This window comes from Metarhizium brunneum, chromosome 1 (assembly GCF_013426205.1).
Source record: "Metarhizium brunneum chromosome 1, complete sequence".
NCBI classification, from domain to species: Eukaryota; Fungi; Ascomycota; class Sordariomycetes; order Hypocreales; family Clavicipitaceae; genus Metarhizium; species Metarhizium brunneum.
In genome coordinates, this window is record NC_089422.1 from 3,924,471 (window position 1) to 3,945,649 (window position 21,179).

At 50.9% G+C, this 21,179-nt stretch overlaps 7 protein-coding genes and 1 non-coding gene across 8 annotated transcripts; 4 read left to right on the plus strand and 4 right to left on the minus strand.

Moving 5' to 3' along the window:
* Window positions 1-518: 518 nt before the first annotated feature.
* Window positions 519-1,980, minus strand: RSM23 (mitochondrial 37S ribosomal protein mS29; the record flags this gene model as incomplete). The annotated part of the gene is made up of 2 exons (XM_014693846.1): window positions 519-1,297; window positions 1,365-1,980. The coding sequence occupies 2 exons, from the start codon at window positions 1,978-1,980 to the stop codon at window positions 519-521; spliced, it is 1,395 nt and encodes a 464-aa protein (XP_014549332.1).
* A 471-nt stretch (window positions 1,981-2,451) lies between these two features.
* On the plus strand, window positions 2,452-3,036 carry RRS1 (Regulator of ribosome biosynthesis; the record flags this gene model as incomplete). The annotated part of the gene is made up of 1 exon (XM_014693845.1): window positions 2,452-3,036. One exon carries the CDS (start codon window positions 2,452-2,454, stop codon window positions 3,034-3,036), a length of 585 nt encoding a protein of 194 aa, XP_014549331.1.
* Window positions 3,037-4,069: 1,033 nt separating this feature from the next.
* On the minus strand, window positions 4,070-6,507 carry G6M90_00g011920 (uncharacterized protein; the record flags this gene model as incomplete). Its single annotated transcript, XM_014693844.1, has 3 exons — window positions 4,070-4,767; window positions 4,829-5,587; window positions 5,778-6,507. 3 exons carry the CDS (start codon window positions 6,505-6,507, stop codon window positions 4,070-4,072), a joined length of 2,187 nt encoding a protein of 728 aa, XP_014549330.1.
* A 2,569-nt stretch (window positions 6,508-9,076) lies between these two features.
* RABGGTB (Geranylgeranyl transferase type-2 subunit beta) lies at window positions 9,077-10,119 on the plus strand (the record flags this gene model as incomplete). Its single annotated transcript, XM_014693843.1, has 2 exons — window positions 9,077-9,440; window positions 9,494-10,119. 2 exons carry the CDS (start codon window positions 9,077-9,079, stop codon window positions 10,117-10,119), a joined length of 990 nt encoding a protein of 329 aa, XP_014549329.1.
* A 1,666-nt stretch (window positions 10,120-11,785) lies between these two features.
* G6M90_00g011940 (uncharacterized protein) lies at window positions 11,786-12,670 on the plus strand (the record flags this gene model as incomplete). The annotated part of the gene is made up of 3 exons (XM_014693842.2): window positions 11,786-11,926; window positions 11,985-12,359; window positions 12,422-12,670. The coding sequence occupies 3 exons, from the start codon at window positions 11,786-11,788 to the stop codon at window positions 12,668-12,670; spliced, it is 765 nt and encodes a 254-aa protein (XP_014549328.2).
* Window positions 12,671-14,190: 1,520 nt separating this feature from the next.
* Window positions 14,191-17,554, minus strand: MSH3 (DNA mismatch repair protein; the record flags this gene model as incomplete). The annotated part of the gene is made up of 2 exons (XM_014693841.1): window positions 14,191-16,736; window positions 16,795-17,554. The coding sequence occupies 2 exons, from the start codon at window positions 17,552-17,554 to the stop codon at window positions 14,191-14,193; spliced, it is 3,306 nt and encodes a 1,101-aa protein (XP_014549327.1).
* An 886-nt stretch (window positions 17,555-18,440) lies between these two features.
* On the plus strand, window positions 18,441-18,512 carry G6M90_tRNA00000008. Its single transcript has one exon. It is a non-coding gene; the product is annotated as a tRNA-Met (tRNA).
* A 1,042-nt stretch (window positions 18,513-19,554) lies between these two features.
* On the minus strand, window positions 19,555-20,930 carry G6M90_00g011960 (uncharacterized protein; the record flags this gene model as incomplete). Its single annotated transcript, XM_066129720.1, has 4 exons — window positions 19,555-19,880; window positions 19,951-19,975; window positions 20,041-20,216; window positions 20,273-20,930. 4 exons carry the CDS (start codon window positions 20,928-20,930, stop codon window positions 19,555-19,557), a joined length of 1,185 nt encoding a protein of 394 aa, XP_065985905.1.
* Between the last annotated feature and the right edge of the window lie 249 nt (window positions 20,931-21,179).

Below are 21,179 nucleotides of genomic sequence, written 5' to 3' on the forward strand. Positions count from 1 at the left end.
GCATGCTTAGTACAAGCATGAAATCTAGTAGAAGGGACTGTAACCAGATGATTTGATTTGCCGGGACAATTGGAAACAGAATCGTGCATGTCGGGTCACTCAGGTGGTACTGAAAAAGTCCGATACTGCCGCACGTCTCCTCCGTTAACCTCTCAAACGCGGATCGATTATGTTCAGTCAGGCAAAATCTGCAGACGCCGATGCTTTCCTGCCTTCCGAGCGCGAATCCCGTAGCCGTCTTTACTTAGACAGCATAATCACATGTAGATGGCTTCTCGACATCACCCCAGCACCACAAGCAACTCCGCCAAAGGTGAAATGGCCGACCACTCATGACGCTTGCAGGGACCTCAAGTCTCTGCTGACTGCTAAACCCCGGCGACCATCAACAGGTAGGCTTCTCTTCCCCAAAATAGGCCGGCCAGTCTTTCATCCAAGGTCAAACGCCACGCTACTCAACAAATATACTCCTCATACGGTGTATTGGCGTTGTATAGTACAAGTTACAAATATATAATTTACATCCTCATCGTCATCAGCGACACCCTCTCCATCTCACCGACGATGCCATGCCCGCCAAGAGCCCACTTCTCCGTCACGGTACTTGTATTCAAGACGCTGCGCAGCATACCACTTGCGCCCCAGTACTCCATCAACGCCCTCCCCTCATCCTTGGACACGCCTCCGATTCGAAGAACGTAACTGTTCTTGAGCGACTCGTACACGCGTTCGTCGTACTTCCTCTCGTAGGGATCAGGCTTGGGGATCTCGCGACCGGCCTGGCCGGCCTCCAGTTGCGAGAGGACGAGCTCCTGCGAAGGATGGTAGTGTGTGTTGTTGTCGGATGTGGCGGCGACAATGGCACCGCCGTTGGGGAGCTTCGTCTTTCCCGAAAGCGCGTCGACAAAGAGACGCACCAGCGACAACTCGTGGGCATGCACCTGGTTGAATGACGAGTCACGGTACTCGCTCATCTTGTTGATGTGCGCAAGGCCGTCGAGGGCGAGGAGCACTGGCGGCCGGCCCGGCAAGGTGAGTTCCGTCCAGAGGGCTTCGAGCGTCGGCCAGGCGTTTTCGCTTTCCTTGGCGCTGAGGACCAGGTCGGCTACTGTGGCACCCTGCTTGAGGTGGGTGAAGCGTGACCAGTCCTTCTGGAGGGCAAGTTTCTCCAGGACAGCCTTGTTGGCTTTGTAAATGTTTTGGAGGAGCTTGAGGGTGTAGACGGGCTGGGCGAACTGCATGGGCTCGGTGCCTTCAACGGGGGAGTATTCGGTGTTGGCGTTGGTAAGGTCCTGGCCTATTTTCACAATCACCTCTCATTAGCAAGCTGGAATAACCCCAGGTCGTATGAGACGCTGCCCTACCTTCGGGAATGTGCACAACAACCCAGTCATTCATCAAAGCATACGACATGGACTGCAGCAGTGCCAGGCTCTTTCCAGACAGCTTGCTCCCCGTGAGCACACATTTCAATGCTTCCTTCTTTTCTATAGATTTTTCCATCTTGATCACCAATTGGGCAGTTTCCTCCCTCACCAGGAAATGCGGCCGCCTAAACAAGTTCCACGTCTGTGTTGTTTTGAATGCTTCCAGAGCTCTCAACTGGTCGACCACTTTATCCGGCAGGGCAAACATCTTGCCCTTGCTCTCTAAATTTGCCATAGTCTCCGGCGTTAACTCGTCAATGTTCCGCACTGGCAAAGCACTATTGTTGCTTAGTTGGATGCGCTTGCGGAACGCCTTGCGCTCTCCGGGATTGGGTTTCTTGACGGCCACCACATTGGTCTTTTTTTTGAACGTTCGCTTGACCTTTTTCGGGAGATCTCTTCGGGATTTTATCGTCGGAGGAGGCGCAGCGGCCCTAGCGCTCGTGGTTGATAAGAATGCTACTCGAGAGAGGATAACGGGATGGATGCGAGGCGCGAGGGGGATCGAGGGCCTGACGAGGCTGCGGAGGGAAGAGGTTGCCGACGATGCCATGATGGTCAAATGAGACATCATCTCAGCTAGAGAACTGTTGCGGGATGTGGTGTTATTGCCACATGGAGGCCAATTGGGCCTGGCGATGTCGTGGAGGTACGCTCTCCTCAGAGAACGGGAGAGCTGCGAAGGTTTGTAGCAAAAATCTCCCGAAAGTTGTACAGCCGCCGATTGGTCCACCCGTGCAGCTCGCAGGGGTCGTCACTACGCATCACTGGCACGCGAACAAAAGCCCGGAAATTTTCACGCCGTTGATCCGGCGCCAGCATCTGGCTATCGCTCTTATCGGCCGCCAAAAATTTAGGTGGGTCCAATTCTCAAGTTCAAAAAAGTTGGTAATGCGAACGACAGAATCCGTACAACAAAGCTGCTTAAAGAGTACTTCAGCAACAACCACCACAAAGGCAGCGCTTCTTTGTTTAGAATCTCGTCACTGCAATACCAATCAGCTACTCTCCATCAACAGTCACAATGGCCCTCCCTGGCACGAGGCCCAAACTTCCCGTATCCGTGGATAAACCCACCCCGTATACTTTCGACCTCGGTCTCCTGCTCGCCGAAGACCCCAATGCCATCACCCTCGACCGCTCCTCGCTCGAACAGTCCCTCGCAGAAGTTGCCCGAGATGGCGCCCAGTCTCTCATCAACCAACTCCTCACCACCTGTCCCATCAGCTCAACCAACGATGGTGTGCTTCTCTCCTTGCCCGCCCCATCAACCGCCTTACCGCGTGAGAAGCCTCTGCCGGAAGCGAAAGCCAAGACGAAGTGGGAGCGCTTCGCCGAAAAGAAGGGTATCAAGGCCAAGACTAGAGAGCAGCGAAGAAACCTGGCATATGACGCGGAGAGTGGCGAATGGAAGCGCAAGTGGGGATACAAGGGTCTCAATAAAAAGGGTGAGGATTATCCCATCATGGAGGTAGATATGGAGAAGGAGAGGGAGAGGAAGGAGGGAACTAGCATTAGAGGTGACGGCCGAAGGGAGAGGAAGGAGAAAATAAAGCGCAACGAGAGAAAGATGAGGAAGAATCAGAGAGATGCCTTGAGCGCTAGGTAAGGCTGATGGAGACCGGGGGGGGGACATGTGAACTTTTCGACAAATTTATCGGTCAGGAACATGTGAAATTGGAACCTGACGGGCTATCCGAACACTCATCGGTGTGTTATCATAGCGTCTGGTCACAAAGTCGGAGTCTGGAGTTGAATCATATTTAGACGGCCCTACCTACGCAGTCACAAAAGTTTTAGAGCAATGCTCTACAAACTCAAGACAAAGCAATATCATATTTTCGCCAAAATTCTGCTTCTGTGTGATTTTAATTCCCATTACCGGTACCTCGACCATCTATACCCGCCTCCGCTCTCTCTTGTTGTCCTTTTGTCTTCTCCGATATTGCTCCTTCAGCCATGAATATACTCCAACCAACACCTCCTTGACTATTATACACAGAACCCGAATGTTCTCTTTTTGTGCCCTTCACCGTCATTGCCCTGGAAAAATCCTTTGCTTTGGGCTGATGATGAATGCGCGAAAGCCCTGGCCACATGATTCTCGAGCATTGAACCTTCAATTTCTGCCACAACCGCCACTGTCTGTCAGGCTCTGAACCGCCACAAAAATGTATCTCGTCTCCATTCTCGGGTGTCGATTAAAACTAGTAATTTTAACAAGTACGGTTAAACACGATGACCTAATCCAGTATCAAAAAGCATAAAACAAAAATTTGCAAATTGCGTGGTATATGAAGACTGAAGCCGGTAACCACATCCACTCCGTCTTATAATGTGATGATGCGATGAAGGGTATACCAAACAGCCGACTAGTTTGATAGGCTGCGTCGAAATGGGGGAATTGATGCGCTGTAGAACAACTTGGTTCGCCGCCAGTGAGGAGAGGCAGAAAAGGAAAATGCGTAGGAAACCAAGTTGGGGGGGGTCAACAATGAGACCCGTCGTAAAGGCGTTAAATGACGAAGAGACGAAGAAAACAATACATGAATGAGAGCATGCACTGCACAAATTGTATCGAGAAAAAAATCGCGATGGCCGGCTCGCATGCCACGGGGTCGGCCCTAGCAGTCATTCCATCCCTAAAAGCCGATGGGGGACAGAGGTTTAATTGGTGACAATGGGCGAAGCTGCCTTGTCGTCTCTTGCGGTTCACGCTCACTATTAGTGGTAACATTGGTTGAGATTGTTGAGATTCTGGACCCAATACTCGCATTGGAGCCAGAGAATTGACGTTGGAGCACCCTGTTGCTATTGTCATAATCGGAGGGTTTGTTGCTATCAGTTGACGACAGCTGACGATCGTTGTGTTCGTCTATATGTGAAGGGCCATTGGGTACGGTTATGCCTCTAGGCGGGGGTTGATCGAAAAGTCTGTATTCTTCTTCGATGAACTTTGCCTCATTCTTGCAGCCTATCCAGCAATCACTCCAATCACACACCAGAAACTTGAAGCAAAAGGCATCAATCTTCATGCATGGTTGGAAACAGATGCACAGATTCCTAAAGTCCATCTTGTTCTTATCGGAACGAGATAAGAGTAGACTCAGGTGACAGGTGATGGCAAAGAGGAGGTAGTAGTTAAAGGGTGACAAGTTGGACAATTCTTCAACAAGTAATTGTGGCACCTTGGTTGCCCCCGAGCACTCGCGAGCGATCCGGTCTTGCGCCGCTTTGGGGAACAATTCGTCTGGAAGTTCACGTAGCCATGCCTTGAGCATAGAGCCAATGATGTTGATATCGTAGAGGTCATCGTCTTTGAACAAATCAACGTCGTACCCTAGGGGAATTGTTAACGAATGTCAAGACGGTTACCAATGGTGAGATATGGGATAGCTTACGTTCGTCAAACTTTCTCTGCCACTTCTTGATTTGCGGGCCACTTCCAGGAACTCGGTATAAACCTTCGACATCGCAACCCTTGTGATTTAAATAATCAATGGCTCGCCAAGGGAAAGCCGGCATCCAAAACTCCGTCTTATCTTTCGAGGTCTCTAGACGCTTGGCAATGCGCGTTATCCGAGTCTGTTCCACTAGGGGGAGGTTGAGAACTTTGAGGATATAGTGTTCATCGTCTACAGCGTGTTCCCGTTCCGTCGTGCTTCCGCTTCTTGAGCTCTTGCCAAAGAGCCCTTTACTAATTATATCAGCAGCCCTAGTGGAGGAACTCCGCAGCCCGCCAAAAAACCCGGAGCCATTCTCTTTTAGAGATGACGGAAGAGCACCCTTCTCCTTGTCTCGCGACGAGTCACGGCGAGCGGCCCTGTCCTCTGATCGATTCCGTGCACTCGAATTCATCATATCTCTGAATGCTCGGTCTTGGGCCACGGGGGCGGTCCGGAGAGGCATAGCGTTGTCGTAATTCTCGTTTCGGCCTAGAGTAGCAGGAGCAAGGACTGGCGCGGCCTTTAAATTGTTGTTCCGATCTTTGTCCCTATGGGACCTGGTTCTACTCAACAACCCGAATGACTTCGTCTTACTCCTCTTGCCGCCTGGCGAATGGGCAGATGTGCCGTCGCAGTCTCCAGCGGACGACAGTGATAGCTCGGATCGGGATGGTAGCGGAGGCTTCTGCAGGTATTCTTGTGTATATGGAAAATCTATCAGAATCAAATCATGTTAGCAAGTCTACCTGTCCCAGTGTCGAGCCATTTGGGGGGGATAAAGGAACAGCAAGCATGCCGGGACAAGCCAAATATTGGCAATGAGAGGGCTTCCTCGTCCATTCGGTCACTGTTCTCGTGTTTCTCCTGGGCACGCTCAAGAGCAAGAGCCGGATGAGTATCATACTTTCAGACTTTGGCGCACGTGGCTCTTCGGGACCTCTGGTAGCCAAATATTCCTGCGAATCCGAGAGCTGCGGGCAGGGGTTTTGCGGGAGTTGGTTCGAACTCTTGGAGGACTTATTGAAGTGGAAAAAGCCACTCTTGGTCGACGGCCGCTTCTCTGCGTCGGAGGTGACCTGACGGAAGGCTGGGGAGGCAGATCCCGAAATCTGGTCGTGGTATGGAGGGGACTGTTCGTGCTGAAGTTGAAGTTGGGGTGGACGAGGTTGGTTCGTCTCGTGGCCCAAAGTCAGCATATGCCCCCTCCCAGTCTGCGAAGCCTGCGAAGTCTGCGGTCGTTTGGTGGCGGCAAAGCGACTGGTCAAGGATACAGAAGGTTGGGAGCGAGAGTGAGATTGTGACTGAGAAAGCTCCGACTGGAGGGAGTGCTGTGACGGCTGCGACTGCAGTGACAGTGGCAGCGAAGGCTGCAGCGAGACAGGTGGCCTTGGGTGGATGGGCGATACGTTGGCAGTTTGCACGGCCGTTTCAGCAGTCGATTCGATGCATGCGGCAGTACCAGTCCTCGTCGCTTGCGCCGTTGCCCCCAAACCGAAGCCGGTGGCTGCTGCTGCGGTTGCGCCAGTTGCTCCAAGACGGTGGCCGCGATTGTGTGTGCTTCGGATTGAGTTTGCGCTCGTGTTGGCCTTTGTGCTGCCCAGAGGCAGTGGCTGCGGCGTGGGCCGGCGTCCCATGTTGATGTCGACAATCGGGGCTCTCGACTCTCTGCTGCCTCAATCCTCGACGTCGCTTAGAAATTGCCGGGCGGCGCAGCAGTGAGCGGCCTGAATCAGTTGCAAGATTCCGGTCTGGAGGACCAGACTCGAGACGGCGCCAGGGGCAGGGTGAAATTGGTCAGGTCAACAGTGCCCAGCGCCTGTGTGTACTTTACCTGAGCAGGTGGCCTATAGGCTGTTGGGGGTAGGCTGTAGTAGCCTGTAGCCAGTGGCCCAGTATCCGGTTAGCCCGTGGTCTCAAGTCCCTGGGGTTCACCCTGCAGCTGTAGCCAGTGGCCGGTGGCCGCTGCGGACGACCGGGTAGCAGTGTTGCGCTTTATTTTTTTTTTTTTTTAATTCGCCCTGGTTGTGTCGAGTCAGCGTGGTAGTTGCCGTCCTTTTGCTTCCGTACAATAGGGAGTACGGAGTACTCCAGCTGTCGAGGGCTGGGCGCTAGTTGAGGTGGCCCGAGGGATGGGATTAGGATGGATCAGAATGGATCAGCATTAATCAATGCCCGTGAATTGTCCGTCAATGCCAGGACCGAAGGGGGTGGGGTCCAGGTTCAAGCCTCAATACAAATGTTGTCAATGTGCCTGCCTCCCTGTGTCGCTCGTGCCTGAATCGATTTGCTCCGTAGGCTTCTAAAGTTGGTATCGTCTCGTGTGATGCAGCCACGGGCCCGGCCACACAGAGTTGGCAAAGGGGTCGGAAGGGGCCCTGCTCCGGCGTGGCTCGCAGCGTCCGCAGACGACAAAGAACCAAGAGGCTGCGGTGTGCTGTTTAATGTCGTGCGACGGGATGACTGTGTGGGTGTGAAAAGAAAGGCCTAGTTCTCCGTTCTCCGTGCTGAGAGTACAGACCGTCCGTCTGGTAATCGCAGAGGGATGCGAACCCGATGCGCCGCTGGTTCGCCGCTTATCTGTTTATCTGTTGGTTCTGTCTCGCCTGGTCCTGCCCTGTCTTGCTTTAGGCAAATTGTCAATCCGTGCCTTCCCTTTATCAGTGCCTAGACAACAAGCATGGCCCAGCATTCAATGAAGCATACGCAGCACCAGTGCTTCGTACTCTTCACGCGGTAGGATGATCCGAGATGAGCCAGCGATCAGTCAGCCAGCCGTCAACCAGCAAGGGGGCTGTCAGCGCCAAGACAGGACAAAAGGACGAGAGCGCTTTGAGCAGCCTGGCGAGGACAGGAGAAGCCTGAGTGGGGTTCCGGAGTTGGATCGAGACTGGCTGGTGACTTTGTCCGTCTCGTCTGGCTGTCAAAGTCATCAGAATACTCAACGAAAGCTCGCCAACAAAGGGCTTATCCAGGGCGAGACGGTGGGCGAGGTTCAGCTTGTTCCTCAGACAGGAGGAGTGTACGGTTCACATTTACGATGAAAGCACCCGGTTGAGAGGAGAGGGATTCAAATGCAAACAAGAGGTCCGCCCGCAAACAATCTGATGTGGCATGGACTGTGTGCCAGTCGTCCATCCGCTTGAGCCTTTTGTCTTGGGCCTTGGGGTCTTTGGGCCTCTGGAGCATCATCTCTCCCCTCGCCCCATCCAACCATAAACGATCCGTCATTCGCCGTACACCAGGTGGCACATGTTGACATAAATTGCCGGCAACGGCTAGACGACGGCTCGTTGAACGAAGTCCATTATCCCGATGCTAGCACAGATGGCTCCAGGTGACCAAAAGCTGGTGCTTGGCTCCACTGCTCGTCCCCGAAACGATGGCCGTCTAGCCATCTGAAACAACGTGTTGTACCAGTCCCATCCGCTTGTGCAGACAGGGACTAGTCCAGGGGTGCCAGGGTGCATGGCCAACATTTGAACCAGCATGGCTTTATGTGGAGATGGGCCCCCTAAGGCTAAGCAGAGGAGTTGCGTTTACTCATCCTGTCATTGTCGTGTTGGTCACTGTGGTGGAATATTCTTGCCCAACAAGAAGTACATATGCACAAAGATACTATAACAGTATATCATAGTATAGAACACGGTATCGAGGTGTCTGGTCTGGTCAAATACTTTTTATCTTTGGTTGTATTCTGCTTAAGCAGTTAAATACCAGACATAAACCTATCAAGTAAGAAGGCGCTGTTTCTACTACGTACCTAGGTCTAAGTACTTAACTTTAGTAACAATGCCAGACGCTAAGTACTTAAGTTAGGTACCTAAGTAGGTATGCAGAGTACGAGCCCTTACGGAGTATGTACCTACCTTCTTAAGTACTTAAGTACCTAAGTAGGTAGGTACCTACATACCTCTCAAAGGAAGCACGGAGTATGTAAAGTAGTCAGGTAATTGAGTACGCATCCCCCTCTTTCCGAATTCATTTTCATTTCTTTTCTACTTTGTGGAAGAAATAAAAGCGGTATGCCCGTTGCTTTCTATCAATCCTCCGGTGAACTTGCGTGGCAAAGCAGAATGCTCCCAAACTCTCATCAGTCGTTTGACTTGATTACCTAAGCTTGCCGCAAGGGCAGTTCTCGGGTTGTCTGCTGCCTCAAATTTCTCTGATCCACAACAGCTTCAACTTCTCTTGTTGCCCAGCACCATGGTTCACGAAGGCACAACCACAGAGAGCCTGGCCCTTGCCGTGCAGGCACATGTGAAATATGTGCAGAGTCTTGATACCAAGAAGGATGAGCTGGACTATTGGCTGACCGAGCATTTGCGGCTTAATGGTGTTTACTGGGGCCTTGTTGCCCTTCACCTGCTTGGACAACCCGACGCCCTCCCCCGGCAAGAAACGATTGATTTTGTGTTCTCATGCCAACACGAAAATGGGGGATTTGGCGCCGCCCCAGGACACGATGCTCACATGCTGTCCACAGTAAGTGCTGTGCAGATTTTAGCAATGGTCGACGCCTTGGATGATCTCGATGCGCGGGGACATGGCAAAGCCAAGGTTGAAAAGTGTAAGTGACCCCAAAGCCTCGAGTGTCTAGGTATCGCTCTAACGTGAGAACAGATATTGCAGACTTGCAGGATTCCAATACCGGCAGCTTTTATGGCGATGAGTGGGGTGAGGAGGACACCCGATTTCTCTACGGTGCGTTGAACGCGCTATCGCTCCTCGGTGCCCTATCTCGTATCAATCTTGACAAGGCGGTGTCACACATTCAAAGCTGTGCGAATTTTGATGGCGGATACGGCGCAAAGCCTGGTGCGGAGTCGCATTCGGGCCAGATCCTGACCTGCCTGGCTGCTCTGAGCATTGCCAATAGGCTGGACGTGGTAGATGAGGAGAAGCTCGGAAGCTGGCTTAGCGAGCGACAGACCCCGAGCGGCGGTTTTAACGGCCGCCCTGAAAAGAAGGAGGATGTCTGTTACAGTTGGTGGGTTCTAGCCAGTCTAGCTATCCTCAAGCGGACACATTGGATCGACCGTGATGCCCTCATTACCTTCATCTTGAGCAGCCAGGATTCCGAAAATGGCGGCCTTTCGGATCGCCCTGGTGATATGGTAGATGTTTGGCACACATGTTTCGGCCTTGCCGGCCTCAGTCTCTTGCAATACCCTGGGATGGTGCCGGTGAACCCGGTTTACTGCATGCCCGAGGCCATTGTTGCAAAATGCGTTGGGTCTAATAGATGAGGTCGCTGGTTCAAGCCCTCCACCCTCCACAAACAAACAACGACAGCCGGTCATGATTCTCAACTATTGCCGCGTCTCACCCTCTTGCCATCTAATAACCTGCTAAAGACACCTCCCCGTGATAGCTAGGATACAAGGCGAGAGGAGAATGAAATATGTTGGTTTTTCAGGGGCATATCCCCTCCCTATGGAGATTGCCCCGTAAAGTCCTTCAGACATGCGCCATGGCGTAGATTCAACCAAACCTTAGGTGACGAACTGTACGTAGCACGTACAGGTCTACTAATTGTTTTTCTAGGTAGGTAAATAGCTGGAGCCTTTGGGGCACTGCAAACTGGTGCACCCAGTCCAGACTACGAAGACAAGAAATAAAACTTCAGTCACATCTTAGTATTCCATCACGTCTACTTTTTAAACACTTCGTGCTATTCAGGAAAAGAGCCTTGTGAGAAACCTACCATCTTTATCTTACTCTTTCGCGGGCAAGTGTGCCCGGCTGAATGCCAAGGCCAACCGAAGCAAGCCCCAATAAAAATGTTGACGATGTGAAATTTACCGACTACGACATAGAATTTTGGAGAGCTGTTCTTGTTTTTGGTCAAATGTGGCTATATCTCGTCTAAACTTTAAGCTGATTCGTTCTCAGTTCACCTGGTGATGCCTCGCCCGAGTGTCTCCGCGCAGATGTACCATACATTTTGCCAGCTGGCAAATCATGTCATTGAACTGGTAAACACTCAGGATGGCCGATAGGGAAGGAGCAGGCCGTTCAACGTGAATGTTAGGGCATGAGCCTCTCGACGCAGTTCTACCAACCACCACTCTTCGACACGCTTCTAAAATTGGCCTCAAATTGCTCGCCACCTTGTCCACGGGTCACATTATCCTGCTCCTTCATATTGCACAGTTATTCTCCGTCAAATAAGGTCCTATAAGCTTCTACTTGATATGTTTGGCATCAACTCCCACCATATTGGAACTTCCAGACTCCAATCATAGGGGTAACCTCGCGCTATCGGATCGCAGCTTCCTCCTCTGGGTTTGCCATGGATGGAAGACACAGAATGCCAATTATGGCATTCATGCAAACGGTAAGAGCGTACGATGATATTTCCTGCCCACAGCCGCCTTCGCTTCTGCTACGGACTGGTTGTCATGTTTGGCTGGTTGTTTACTTTACTCTTCCCTGCCTGTGTCAGAACATCTCCGTACCTCAGGTCTCTCCACTTGCTCTTTTCTCAATTCCGCTATCACCTATTGCTTCTTTGCTCCTGTAATTCAGATTGGGCTGCACGTCCTTTTGGTTGCTGCTTTCTTGTTCATTGAACCACACCTGACTTCAGTACTGAACACTCCTGTCAAGAGTTGGAGCCGGGGATCGCATCGTTGGTGCCGACTTCGGGCCCGGCATGTCATGATTCTCTTGCCACCTCGGATTTGTTCAAGTCTAACTTTTCACACCTAGGATATGGAGTCCTCTCTCGAGTCCACGAGAGATTGTACACCGGTTTCAATTAACAAGAACATCCCGCTCCTTTGCACAGTTTGCCCAGAGGCACCCCGCTTCTCGGACGTATCGCATTTACTCACACACATCGCCTCCAAGGGGCATCTGCACCATGAGACACAAACCAAACTCAAGTCCCACCAGGATATCGCGGCATCTATGACCTTGCAGCAGTATGAAAGTTGGTACAAAGCTAATGGAATCGAGGCGCTTCTTGTGGAGAGAATGAAGGCAAAACAGAAGAAAGAAGCAGCAAAGACCAGCCGCACTCGAGATTCAACTCCATCAGTGATATTGAAGGTTAGTAACTGTCCTTGTCGCAGTGTGTATTGAGCAGAAGCACTGACCCAGTGATTAGTCTAGACGGAAGTCCAAGCGAGGCTCCAACAAGACGAAGGTGAAAGCTGAACAAGACGATATGGCCCAAGATTATCCTCTCTTTCCTGGATTTTTCCCCTCTGAAATTGATGCGGAGGTGGATGAAGAGTTTGCCAGCGGTGACATGCTGTCACTCAAGGGCCAAGTTTGGCCGGGCATGGGCAAAATGGACCTTGCAAATGACGATATGAAACGAACTCGAAATCAACGTAAACCCAATTCGGTAATTGAGAAGATGAAACATATTTCCGAGGGAATTGAACCTACCCAGGTTGTCATGACGCCAGATCTAGAGGTCGAGAGGGTCAAGGGGGTCTATGACAGTTCCTCACCTATTCCTGGTCAGGAGGAAGAGGTAGTCTTCTATTCACACAACAGACCCCACGTCGTCGCCATACATGGTACTAACAGTTCCAGACCCCTAAAAAGACGGTAAGACCTAAACGAAAGCGGTCACAAGCGCTCGCCGAAATATCAGTCAACGTGCCTCGCCGTGCTAGCAGACGGCCTGGCCGTCGAAATGGTCAATCCAAAGTCAAGGCGTCTCCAGAAGAGAGCAACGGTGACAGCATCTTGCCGATTGCTGCAAGCACGACCTCTCTTAGACATGGAAACGATGTCTTCCGCGACAACGATGATGATGGAGTTTCTGGTAAGCCTCCCTAAAAATCGAAACTTTGCAGCTGCTGAGTGTTCAGGACTCTACGGTGATCGCATGTTCACAACCCCGTCACGCCAGGACCAAAGGTACAGGCAATCAATATTCTGCTTGATATTTTTTTATACTTAGAATTGGTAGACCTGACATACGCAATCGAATCGGCTTGTTTCCCCATGACCGTGTGTCTCACTCGCCGCTCATATCCCCGACGCCTTCGTCTAGGGACGTATCGTCTCGCTTATTTCCAGCAAGAAATATACAGCGCCCAAGGATACAAGGGAGTGTTTATGAGAACTATGGTGGACACACGAACTTTGGTGGGTTGCCATGTCGGTTTTTTTTTTTTTTTCAATTACTTGCCATTTATTGACATTCAATAATTTCAGTTGGCCAACCCGAAGCCACATCTTTTACTATGAACGACCCATCGATATACAACTATTCCTCCAGGCTGCCATTTTTATCTTGCAACAATGTCGGTAGTTCAGGGAACTACATGTTTCGCTTCAATTCGAACAGTCTTCTGCAACCGAAACCGGAACGGCATCAAAGCCCTGGACATGGGGAGATGGTTAATGGGACCGGAAACCCCCAATACCTGCATATCTCTGAATCAAATCCGCTTTTCGCTCAGGATCGACCGGTTTTCGGCTCATACAGTGCTACAGGGCCATCTCAAACACTCTCTTCTTTCGGTTTACAACCAATAAGTCGCAGCGGCGATTACAATCAAGCAGCAGCGAACAACCAAGAAGACCACGCCACCACGAGTTGCAGCATCAAAATGGAGAGCCATTACAGCGATATGATGGCCAACGTAGCAACCGGAGAGTGTAAGCAAACTAGCTTCACAGAAAATGAAGTATGGGCGAGTACCGAGACGTTGGACTTGTGAGCGACGCACGAATATGCATCACCAATGCCTTCAGCATCATTATCTTATGGGTGAAACTGGGTCGAGCATCGATTTTACGGTATCATGGACATACATTTCGGTTCTTGGGTTTTTTACTGGTCTTCTCCAGAGAAATGCACTGTTATATAAAGCGGCGAAAATTAATGCACGGGACGTTCACCAATTCATTATGGGGTATCCATCCATATCAACAGCGGCATTCATACTATCTTCTTACCGGCTTATACGGCGTCTCCGCGCTGAATGAAGTCTGAAGTCCTCTTGTGCCGTCGCTCTTTTCAAATCCTTATTCAATCTCGATACCACGTCAATTTCTGGGTTACTGCATGAGGTTAATACGCATCATATCGATATGTCAAAGGGGTGAACGGCGGAAATAAAGTATAAACACAGTCTAGGAGGGCACACCTCCTGAATTGGGAGATACATGGTAATGTCTGCACTCAAGTGATGCTATCACTTGTCTTTCATTAGGAGTTCTATGATCTCAATACTACTACTATTGATGCACCTGCTCCAAGGGCATGTATAGGTCAAAAGACGGAATAGCTCACAATTATATACCGCAACCGCCTTGCAAGTTCCGACATCTGCACGCACAGTGATGCCTCACAACTGCTCAATACTCGCAATCAAATGCTCTAGCTGATCTGGTCCATCGCTCATTACTTCAGCTAGCATTCGGCTGGCCCCTTTAAGGCGCCGCATCCTCATATCCAGTTCCATCTCACCAGATTTATTGGCCGCCACATCAATGACCTTTTTGGGAATCCGCGCAAGACGCGCAACATTCAACCCATAGGATCGATGAGCAACCCCTTCGCCCACTTCATAGAGAAACGTGATCTCCTCATCACCATCAGGCCCCTTGCCAGCTTTAAATCTCATGTGCAGGTTACTAACACCAGGCAGGCCTTCCACCACTCTAGCCAGGTTTTGGTAATGCGTGATGAATAGCGTGAGGCAACGCGTCTCAGTTGCTACATGCTCCAAAACTGCTTGAGCAATGGCGGCACCATCGTGAGTGCTGGTCCCGCGACCAAGCTCGTCGAGAATAACCAGGCTCCGTGGAGTGGCAGAGCGTAATATTCGTGCTGTTTCAGATACTTCCACCATGAATGTAGATTCCCCTGCGAAGAGGTTATCCCTTGCGCCGGTACGAGTGTGAATTGCATCACAGAGCGTGAGGGAGATGGCATCTGCGGGGACGAAGGATCCGATCTGTGCGAGGAGCACGATGAGGGCGAGGGCGCGGACGTAGGATGATTTGCCGCCCATGTTGGGACCTGTGATGAGGTGTGCCAGGGGCGAGGGATGGGCGAGGGTGGTGCTGAATGGGATGTAGCCCGATTCGATGGTATGTTCTGCAATGGGATGCCGACCTTGGGTGATGGCCACTGTAGGCTCGGATGAAGATGGTAAGAAGGTTGGTTTATTGTATCCTGGCTGAGCGGCGACCTTGGATAAGGAAAGGAGACAATCGAGTGACGCGAGTGATGAAACGGCATCACGAAGTGGCTGGTAGTCGGATGATATCTCTGCGAGTAAATCCTTGAATGCCTTGTCGCAAGCGGCGGCGAGAGCTTCGCGGTGTTGATCTCGCTCGCTAATCATGCGCATTACTTCGGGGGTATGGAAACGAGATACTTTCTTGGTGCCCGAGATTTTGCTCCACGATGCAGGGACATTTTTTATGTCGCTGTTGGGGACTTCAATGAGGAATTCTATGCCTGCCACTGTCACGTAGTCGACCTTTTTCTTTTTCAGCTTCGCGGCGGCCACTTTGAGATGTTCGCCTAGTTCATGCTCTACGTGTGCAATGCCCATCTGCTGGTCTTGAATGTCTTCGGTTTGATAGTCTTCTCGGAAGAAGGCATACTTGTCGTCCTTTCGAGCGGCTTCGAGGTTGATTCTCTCGAGGTAAGACACGACTGTGTTGAGAATTTGGGGAAGTGCGTTGATGGAGGTCGCGAGGAGAGGAGACGAGAAGGGGTTGCCGGAGGGTGATTTGATGGAGGAGTAGTGCGTGGCAATCTTTTGGAGGGTGTGCAGGACGGAAAGGAGTTCGGGACGCGTGCATTTCCCGTAGTAGATGCGAATGAGACTGCGCTCGAGGTCCGTCTTGGTTGTGGCAAGGAGTCTCTCGAGATCGTCAACCGGCGCTGTGGATTGCTTGTTGAGAAGTTCCTCGACAGCAGCGAGTCTCTCGTCGAGACGGTCTTGGTCTAGCAGGGGACGGCCGACCCATTTTCGGAGAAGACGCTGCCCGAAGCGGGTGAGCGTCTTGTCTAGAGCCCAGAAGAGACTGCCTCGTTCTGCGTGGTCCGTGGAGTTGCGGTAGACCTCGAGGCTCTCGAGGGTGGTGCCGTTGACGAGCATGTGTGACCGGGTAGTGAAGCTGTGGAAATACTTGGTAAGATCAAAAATGTGTTCCAGCCCGTACTCCTTGAGGTGGTTGATCATGGCTGACAAGCATATCGTGACTGGCTCGGGAAGCTTGAGCACCTTGTCAAGTAGAGCACTAGCGGTCTCGTTTTGCGACGTGTCCTTGAGCTTGTCGGCATAGAATTGCGTGACGTGCGAGTAGGCTTCTGCCGCCATTGTGGGTGGCCGAGGCACCCGCTCTACTCGACTTCGGTCGCCGAAGACATTGGTGCTGCTTCCTGATAGGTGCTGAACCAGTTTGTCGGTTCCCTTGGTGAGATCGCCCACTATGAGGAACTCACAGGGTGAGATATGCAGCAGTCGCGTTTCGATCTCGCTTCTCATGAATCCATCTTCGAAGTTGTCGTGGATGATGTCGCCAGTTGCGGGTTGGACTGCTAGTATGCCGACGTCTACTTTTTCATCGGTTCCGCTTCCTTTGGATTTGGTCTCTGTTATGCAAAGCAAATAGCCGCCGGCTGGCGCTCCTTCCGCTCGTTGATCCAGCTCGCCAACTTCGTCAATATATGTTCCTTTTGTGTAGACATTGGTCAGCTTTCGGACGAATGGGGTGTTGCGATTGTCGCCTGCTTTTTTCAGTGCAGCGGTTTCTATTTGTCGAACCACGCCAACTTTGTGTCCTGCTGCTACAAGCCGCTTCGCGTGAACAGAGAGTCTGTGGACAGGGACGCTTGCTGAGGCGAAACGATCGAGGTGTGCTTCGGAAGGATCTGCGAAGGTGTTGGTAAGAGATCACACGGGAGCTTTCAATAATATTCTGGTACATACGCTCATCATATCGCATTTTTCCAGGTATGCAAACGATGCCAAGTTCCTTCGCCGCGGTTCTGGCATCCTCTCCGAAGAATCGAAACTTGTAGCCGACTTCGACAATTAGAATCGTATCCAGATGCTTTCTCTTGATGTCTAGGAACTGAATCTCCATGGGCGTGAGTTTGCCGCTCTTTGCGCCCTTCTTCTTTGCCTTTGCGGGCGCTGGTGATTCGTCTTCGTCCGCATCTTCTGCATCGCCATCCTCGCCTCCTGCGGCCCCCTCATCTTGGGCCACCCTTGACCTCCGGGCCATGGCATCAGGGTGACCCAGTTTCTTTACAAATTGCCGATGTAGATCTTGATTCCTATCTCTTACTTGGTCATCCTCGTCGTCATCATCTTGTGTCGATTGAGTTGCAGGCTTAGTTCTTGAGCCGTTGTACAGATAGCGACCAGCCCGGGGTGCCGCTACAGCACCCGAAGAATTAGTCGGCTTGCGCGTGGCGATGAATGTGCTCTTCTCTCCATTGACGTGATTCTCGTCGCCTCTGGGCCTTTTCGACGACCTCTCCTGCCCTTCATTTCCGTTGTCGGTGTTCTCCTCAAGGGGTCGCTTGCGAGGAGGAGACTCGGCGTCATGGTTCACGGCAGCGTCTGCTGCGAGAGCTTCAGTCTGCGGCTTGGGGTGAACAGCAAGTCCATCGACGGCTTTGGGGGTGAAAAAGGAGATCAATGACTGCTGTTTCTTCTCTGCAGACTTTGGTTTCGGAGCCATGGCTCACTGCACATGGCCTTGTTGGCAAATGGTATGGTCCCGAACCGGTTCCCATTTGTAACATTCAGATTGTTCGTGTCACCTTCAGAAAAGTTGTCGCGTCTGTCATCAGGAGTTGGACGCGTTGAGTGCAGCAGACCCGCTTTTATCCGTTTTGGGTGCTGAGCTTCAGCATGTTTCTCATCCAAGACTCTGGAGTAATTCACCTCTGGAGTGCATGGTAGAAATCGGCTGCTCCAAGGTGAACGCACAAGCTGCCAGTTACCTTTCGTACTGGCGGGAGAAGGCACTGGAGATTTTGACACCCGGAATGCATTATTCAGTGTGTAATGGAACGAGACAAATGTTCGTTCCATCGCTGGTTCCTGGGTTTAGTTAGATCAATGCTTGCGCTGGGACAGGATGATCACCCCCTGCGGTGTAGTCCAGTAATACACTGGAGACTTTATGTGAATGATTGCCTAGTAATTAGTACTAGGTATTCATGTCCACATAGCATATGACAATCTTGATTTCTAGCGTCACGACTCTAAAACGAGTAGTACGTGTATTCCCACACTACCCTATATGAGGATCCTGGTCTAGACGAAAACGCAAAGCGGTAAAAAGCTACCTCCCACCAAAGAGAGGCGACAAAGAATGGAAGAGAACGGATTTTGCTTGACACGAAAGCTCATGGAATCCAAAGAGTTGCCCGCCCGACAGCTTTAAACCGACAGACGACCAGTAAAGCCATTATCCCGAGGTAGACCGATTGTACGCTTGTGGGTAAACCCTCTTCGCTAAGCCAATAATGTTGGTGGGCAACCCGAATGAAGGTGGGTACCCACTCGCTTGTGTTGAGCTATATAAGTAAAAATATGGCACCGTCTTTCAACAATCAGAAAGCAATTTGGCGCAGTGGAAGCGCGCCGGGCTCATAACCCGGAGGTCGTACGATCGAAACGTACAATTGCTAATATTTTTGGGTTTCTTCACCATGATCTGTCGTGTATTGATTGAATCTCGCATTGTTCATTTTTTGATCACACTAGCGATTGAAGACCAGAATTTTTAGGAAGGTTGGTGTTATGCGAAGCAAAGGTCGGGAAGGCACGAGACCAGGCGTGTGGTCAGCGTCGCCAATCTTGTGTGTATACCTTGGTATACGCTATTAAAATATTGATACTTTTTGATGTGTAAGTAATCTGCCACAGACATTCATTCGACCCGCTCAGATAAGGGCATTGCGAGAGAGAAGAAGAGAAAACGAAAGCAACAACGCCCGCTTTGGTCCTGAGACCGTACTTAAACCTCATTGTCGCAAAATAACACCAACAGAACTCATTTTTTTTCAAGTTCCAAATACTACACCCTGGTGCTTCCATCGCCGACCGTCGTTGTTGCCCAAACGCCTATTCCACAGCCCCAAGTGTCCACAGCCCTCCTCTGCGTCGGATAAGTTTTGGAAAAAAAGAGGAAATAGACAAATGGAGAACGCCTCTCACTACGGCCACGAGGCGCAAAAATATTAGCAATTGTACGTTTCGATCGTACGACCTCCGGGTTATGAGCCCGCAACCTAGTTCAGGTTTCTCAGTTGCCGCGCCTATTCTCCTACATTGGTCCAAGTCAAGAAGATGCGGAATTGGACATGTGGTTAATTGACGTTGAATCCAAGCTCGAATCACTACATGTTTGGCCTATACTTGGGGGTGTATGAAAATACATAGCCTACGGATTTTATTAAGCCTGGTAGTAATTTCTACCTCTGGTAGTTTGTCGCCCAGTGAGTAGGCTTTTTTGCTTCCATACTTGTGCCCATCCAGCATTGAAGATACCTACCTACTTAACTTAAGTACCTATTAAGTACCTACCTAGGTAGGCACCTGCTTAAGTACTTTAGGTAGGTAATTAGTTCTTGCAAATGTCCAGACATGGACTACATATCAAGACAACATGAAGGCCGCATCCCAATTTTTTTTCATCCCAACGCCCCGAATCTTCCAGTCCTTGACAAGTCAAACAATGCTATCCAATCCGTGTTCTATTTCCCCATCCTTGTGCATCCTCGTCCTTCCCCCCGAGTTCTGCCATTTCTGGCTCCAACTTCTTGTAACCATGATACCCCCTTCAACCAAGCTCTTGTCGCTTGCTGTATCGGACACCTCCCATACTTGGTGGTCATTCTGAGAACGCCTGCTGCTGCCCGTCGGCTCTTTTGATCTGGCATTTGAGCGATACCCAGATGGGTTCATATTTGAACTACCGTCCGGTTGGGCGCGGGATGCAATGACACGACCGCGGATGAAAATGGCAAAGGACGGAAGGCAGCCAACAATGATCGCTAAGATTGTGAGTATATGCCATGTTGACGACTTCTGCAGAAAGCATTCAATTTCCACGGGTGCACGTACCGACAGCTCCCTCGATCCCAGCCCACTGTGGGAAAAGGTCAGTTTGTGCGCATCCAAACGGTTGAAATCAACAAGACGACATGGACGTACCAGTATGAGCCACGTTGTGCTGACTTGTCCCGACGACACGCTTGACTCTAACGAAACGCTTCGGATAATGGCCGTAGCCATGGTAAGAATGCCGACGAGGAAGACGACGCCAATACTAATCTTCTCGACAGGCGAGATTCTCAAGTTCCAAATGACACGGACTGGGACAGCCATGACTATTTCATGTCAGTTCATCACAGTCCAGCCGGAGAATGCCCCAAGTCAAACTTACTCAACAGGTCGGTCGCCAAGTCTGCGCCGAGGCTGAACCACAGACTAATGTCCTTTGCCCTTGAATCCCGAGCCGTCGCGCATTCCCCTGCCGTAAACCAAGCATGCATGGACGAGCAACTGGTGAAGTTGCTGATGCAGCATCCGATAAAGGTCAAGACGGAGAATACAAGGACCGCCCACCAAATCCTGTTGTACAGAGGCAACCCGTCTGTGAGTCTCTTGAACGTGAACAACAAGCTCCACTTGACGGACCAGAGCGTCAGCCAGAAGAAGAACTGGACCGTGAAGAATTCGTAGAGCATGACGCGCACGTCGTGCTCCAAACTGGCATATGGCTTCATCTCCCCGGCGGCGATGGCCATGACGTTGAAGAAGGTGTCAATCGTGGCGTAGTAGAGCGCGCAAGTAATGGCAAACGACACCAAGGCGAGGTACATGAACAAGTCTTCCATCTCAGCTGGTACTCTGTGATTCTTGAACCATCGTGCGCCGGTGCGCATTATGACGAAGACGGTACCGACGCATAGAGATGCGATTACACCTCTCTGTGTAGGAGTTAGTTCAGTAGATTCCTTTTCAGAGGCCTCAGGCCTATTTCGGTTAGATATTGAGACTGGTGAGGGCGAAGTGTACCTCGTCGGCTTCTCGAGAGACATTTTGTGACATCATCGAGGCAGTCTTTGCGGCAGGATCCGCGCACCGTGGATCGATTTACAGTAATTCAAATCTCTATTCATTCATGATGTCTCTAGGCAATCTTCAGAAAACATGAAGCAGGCCGGGTTATATCAAATTCGAATCGACTCAATCCACGTGATGACAACGGATCTCACTGTCCTTGTAAAGGCATCCTCCGTCAGCCATATCACAGGGCGTGTCGCATGCTAAGCAAACCCAATGACATG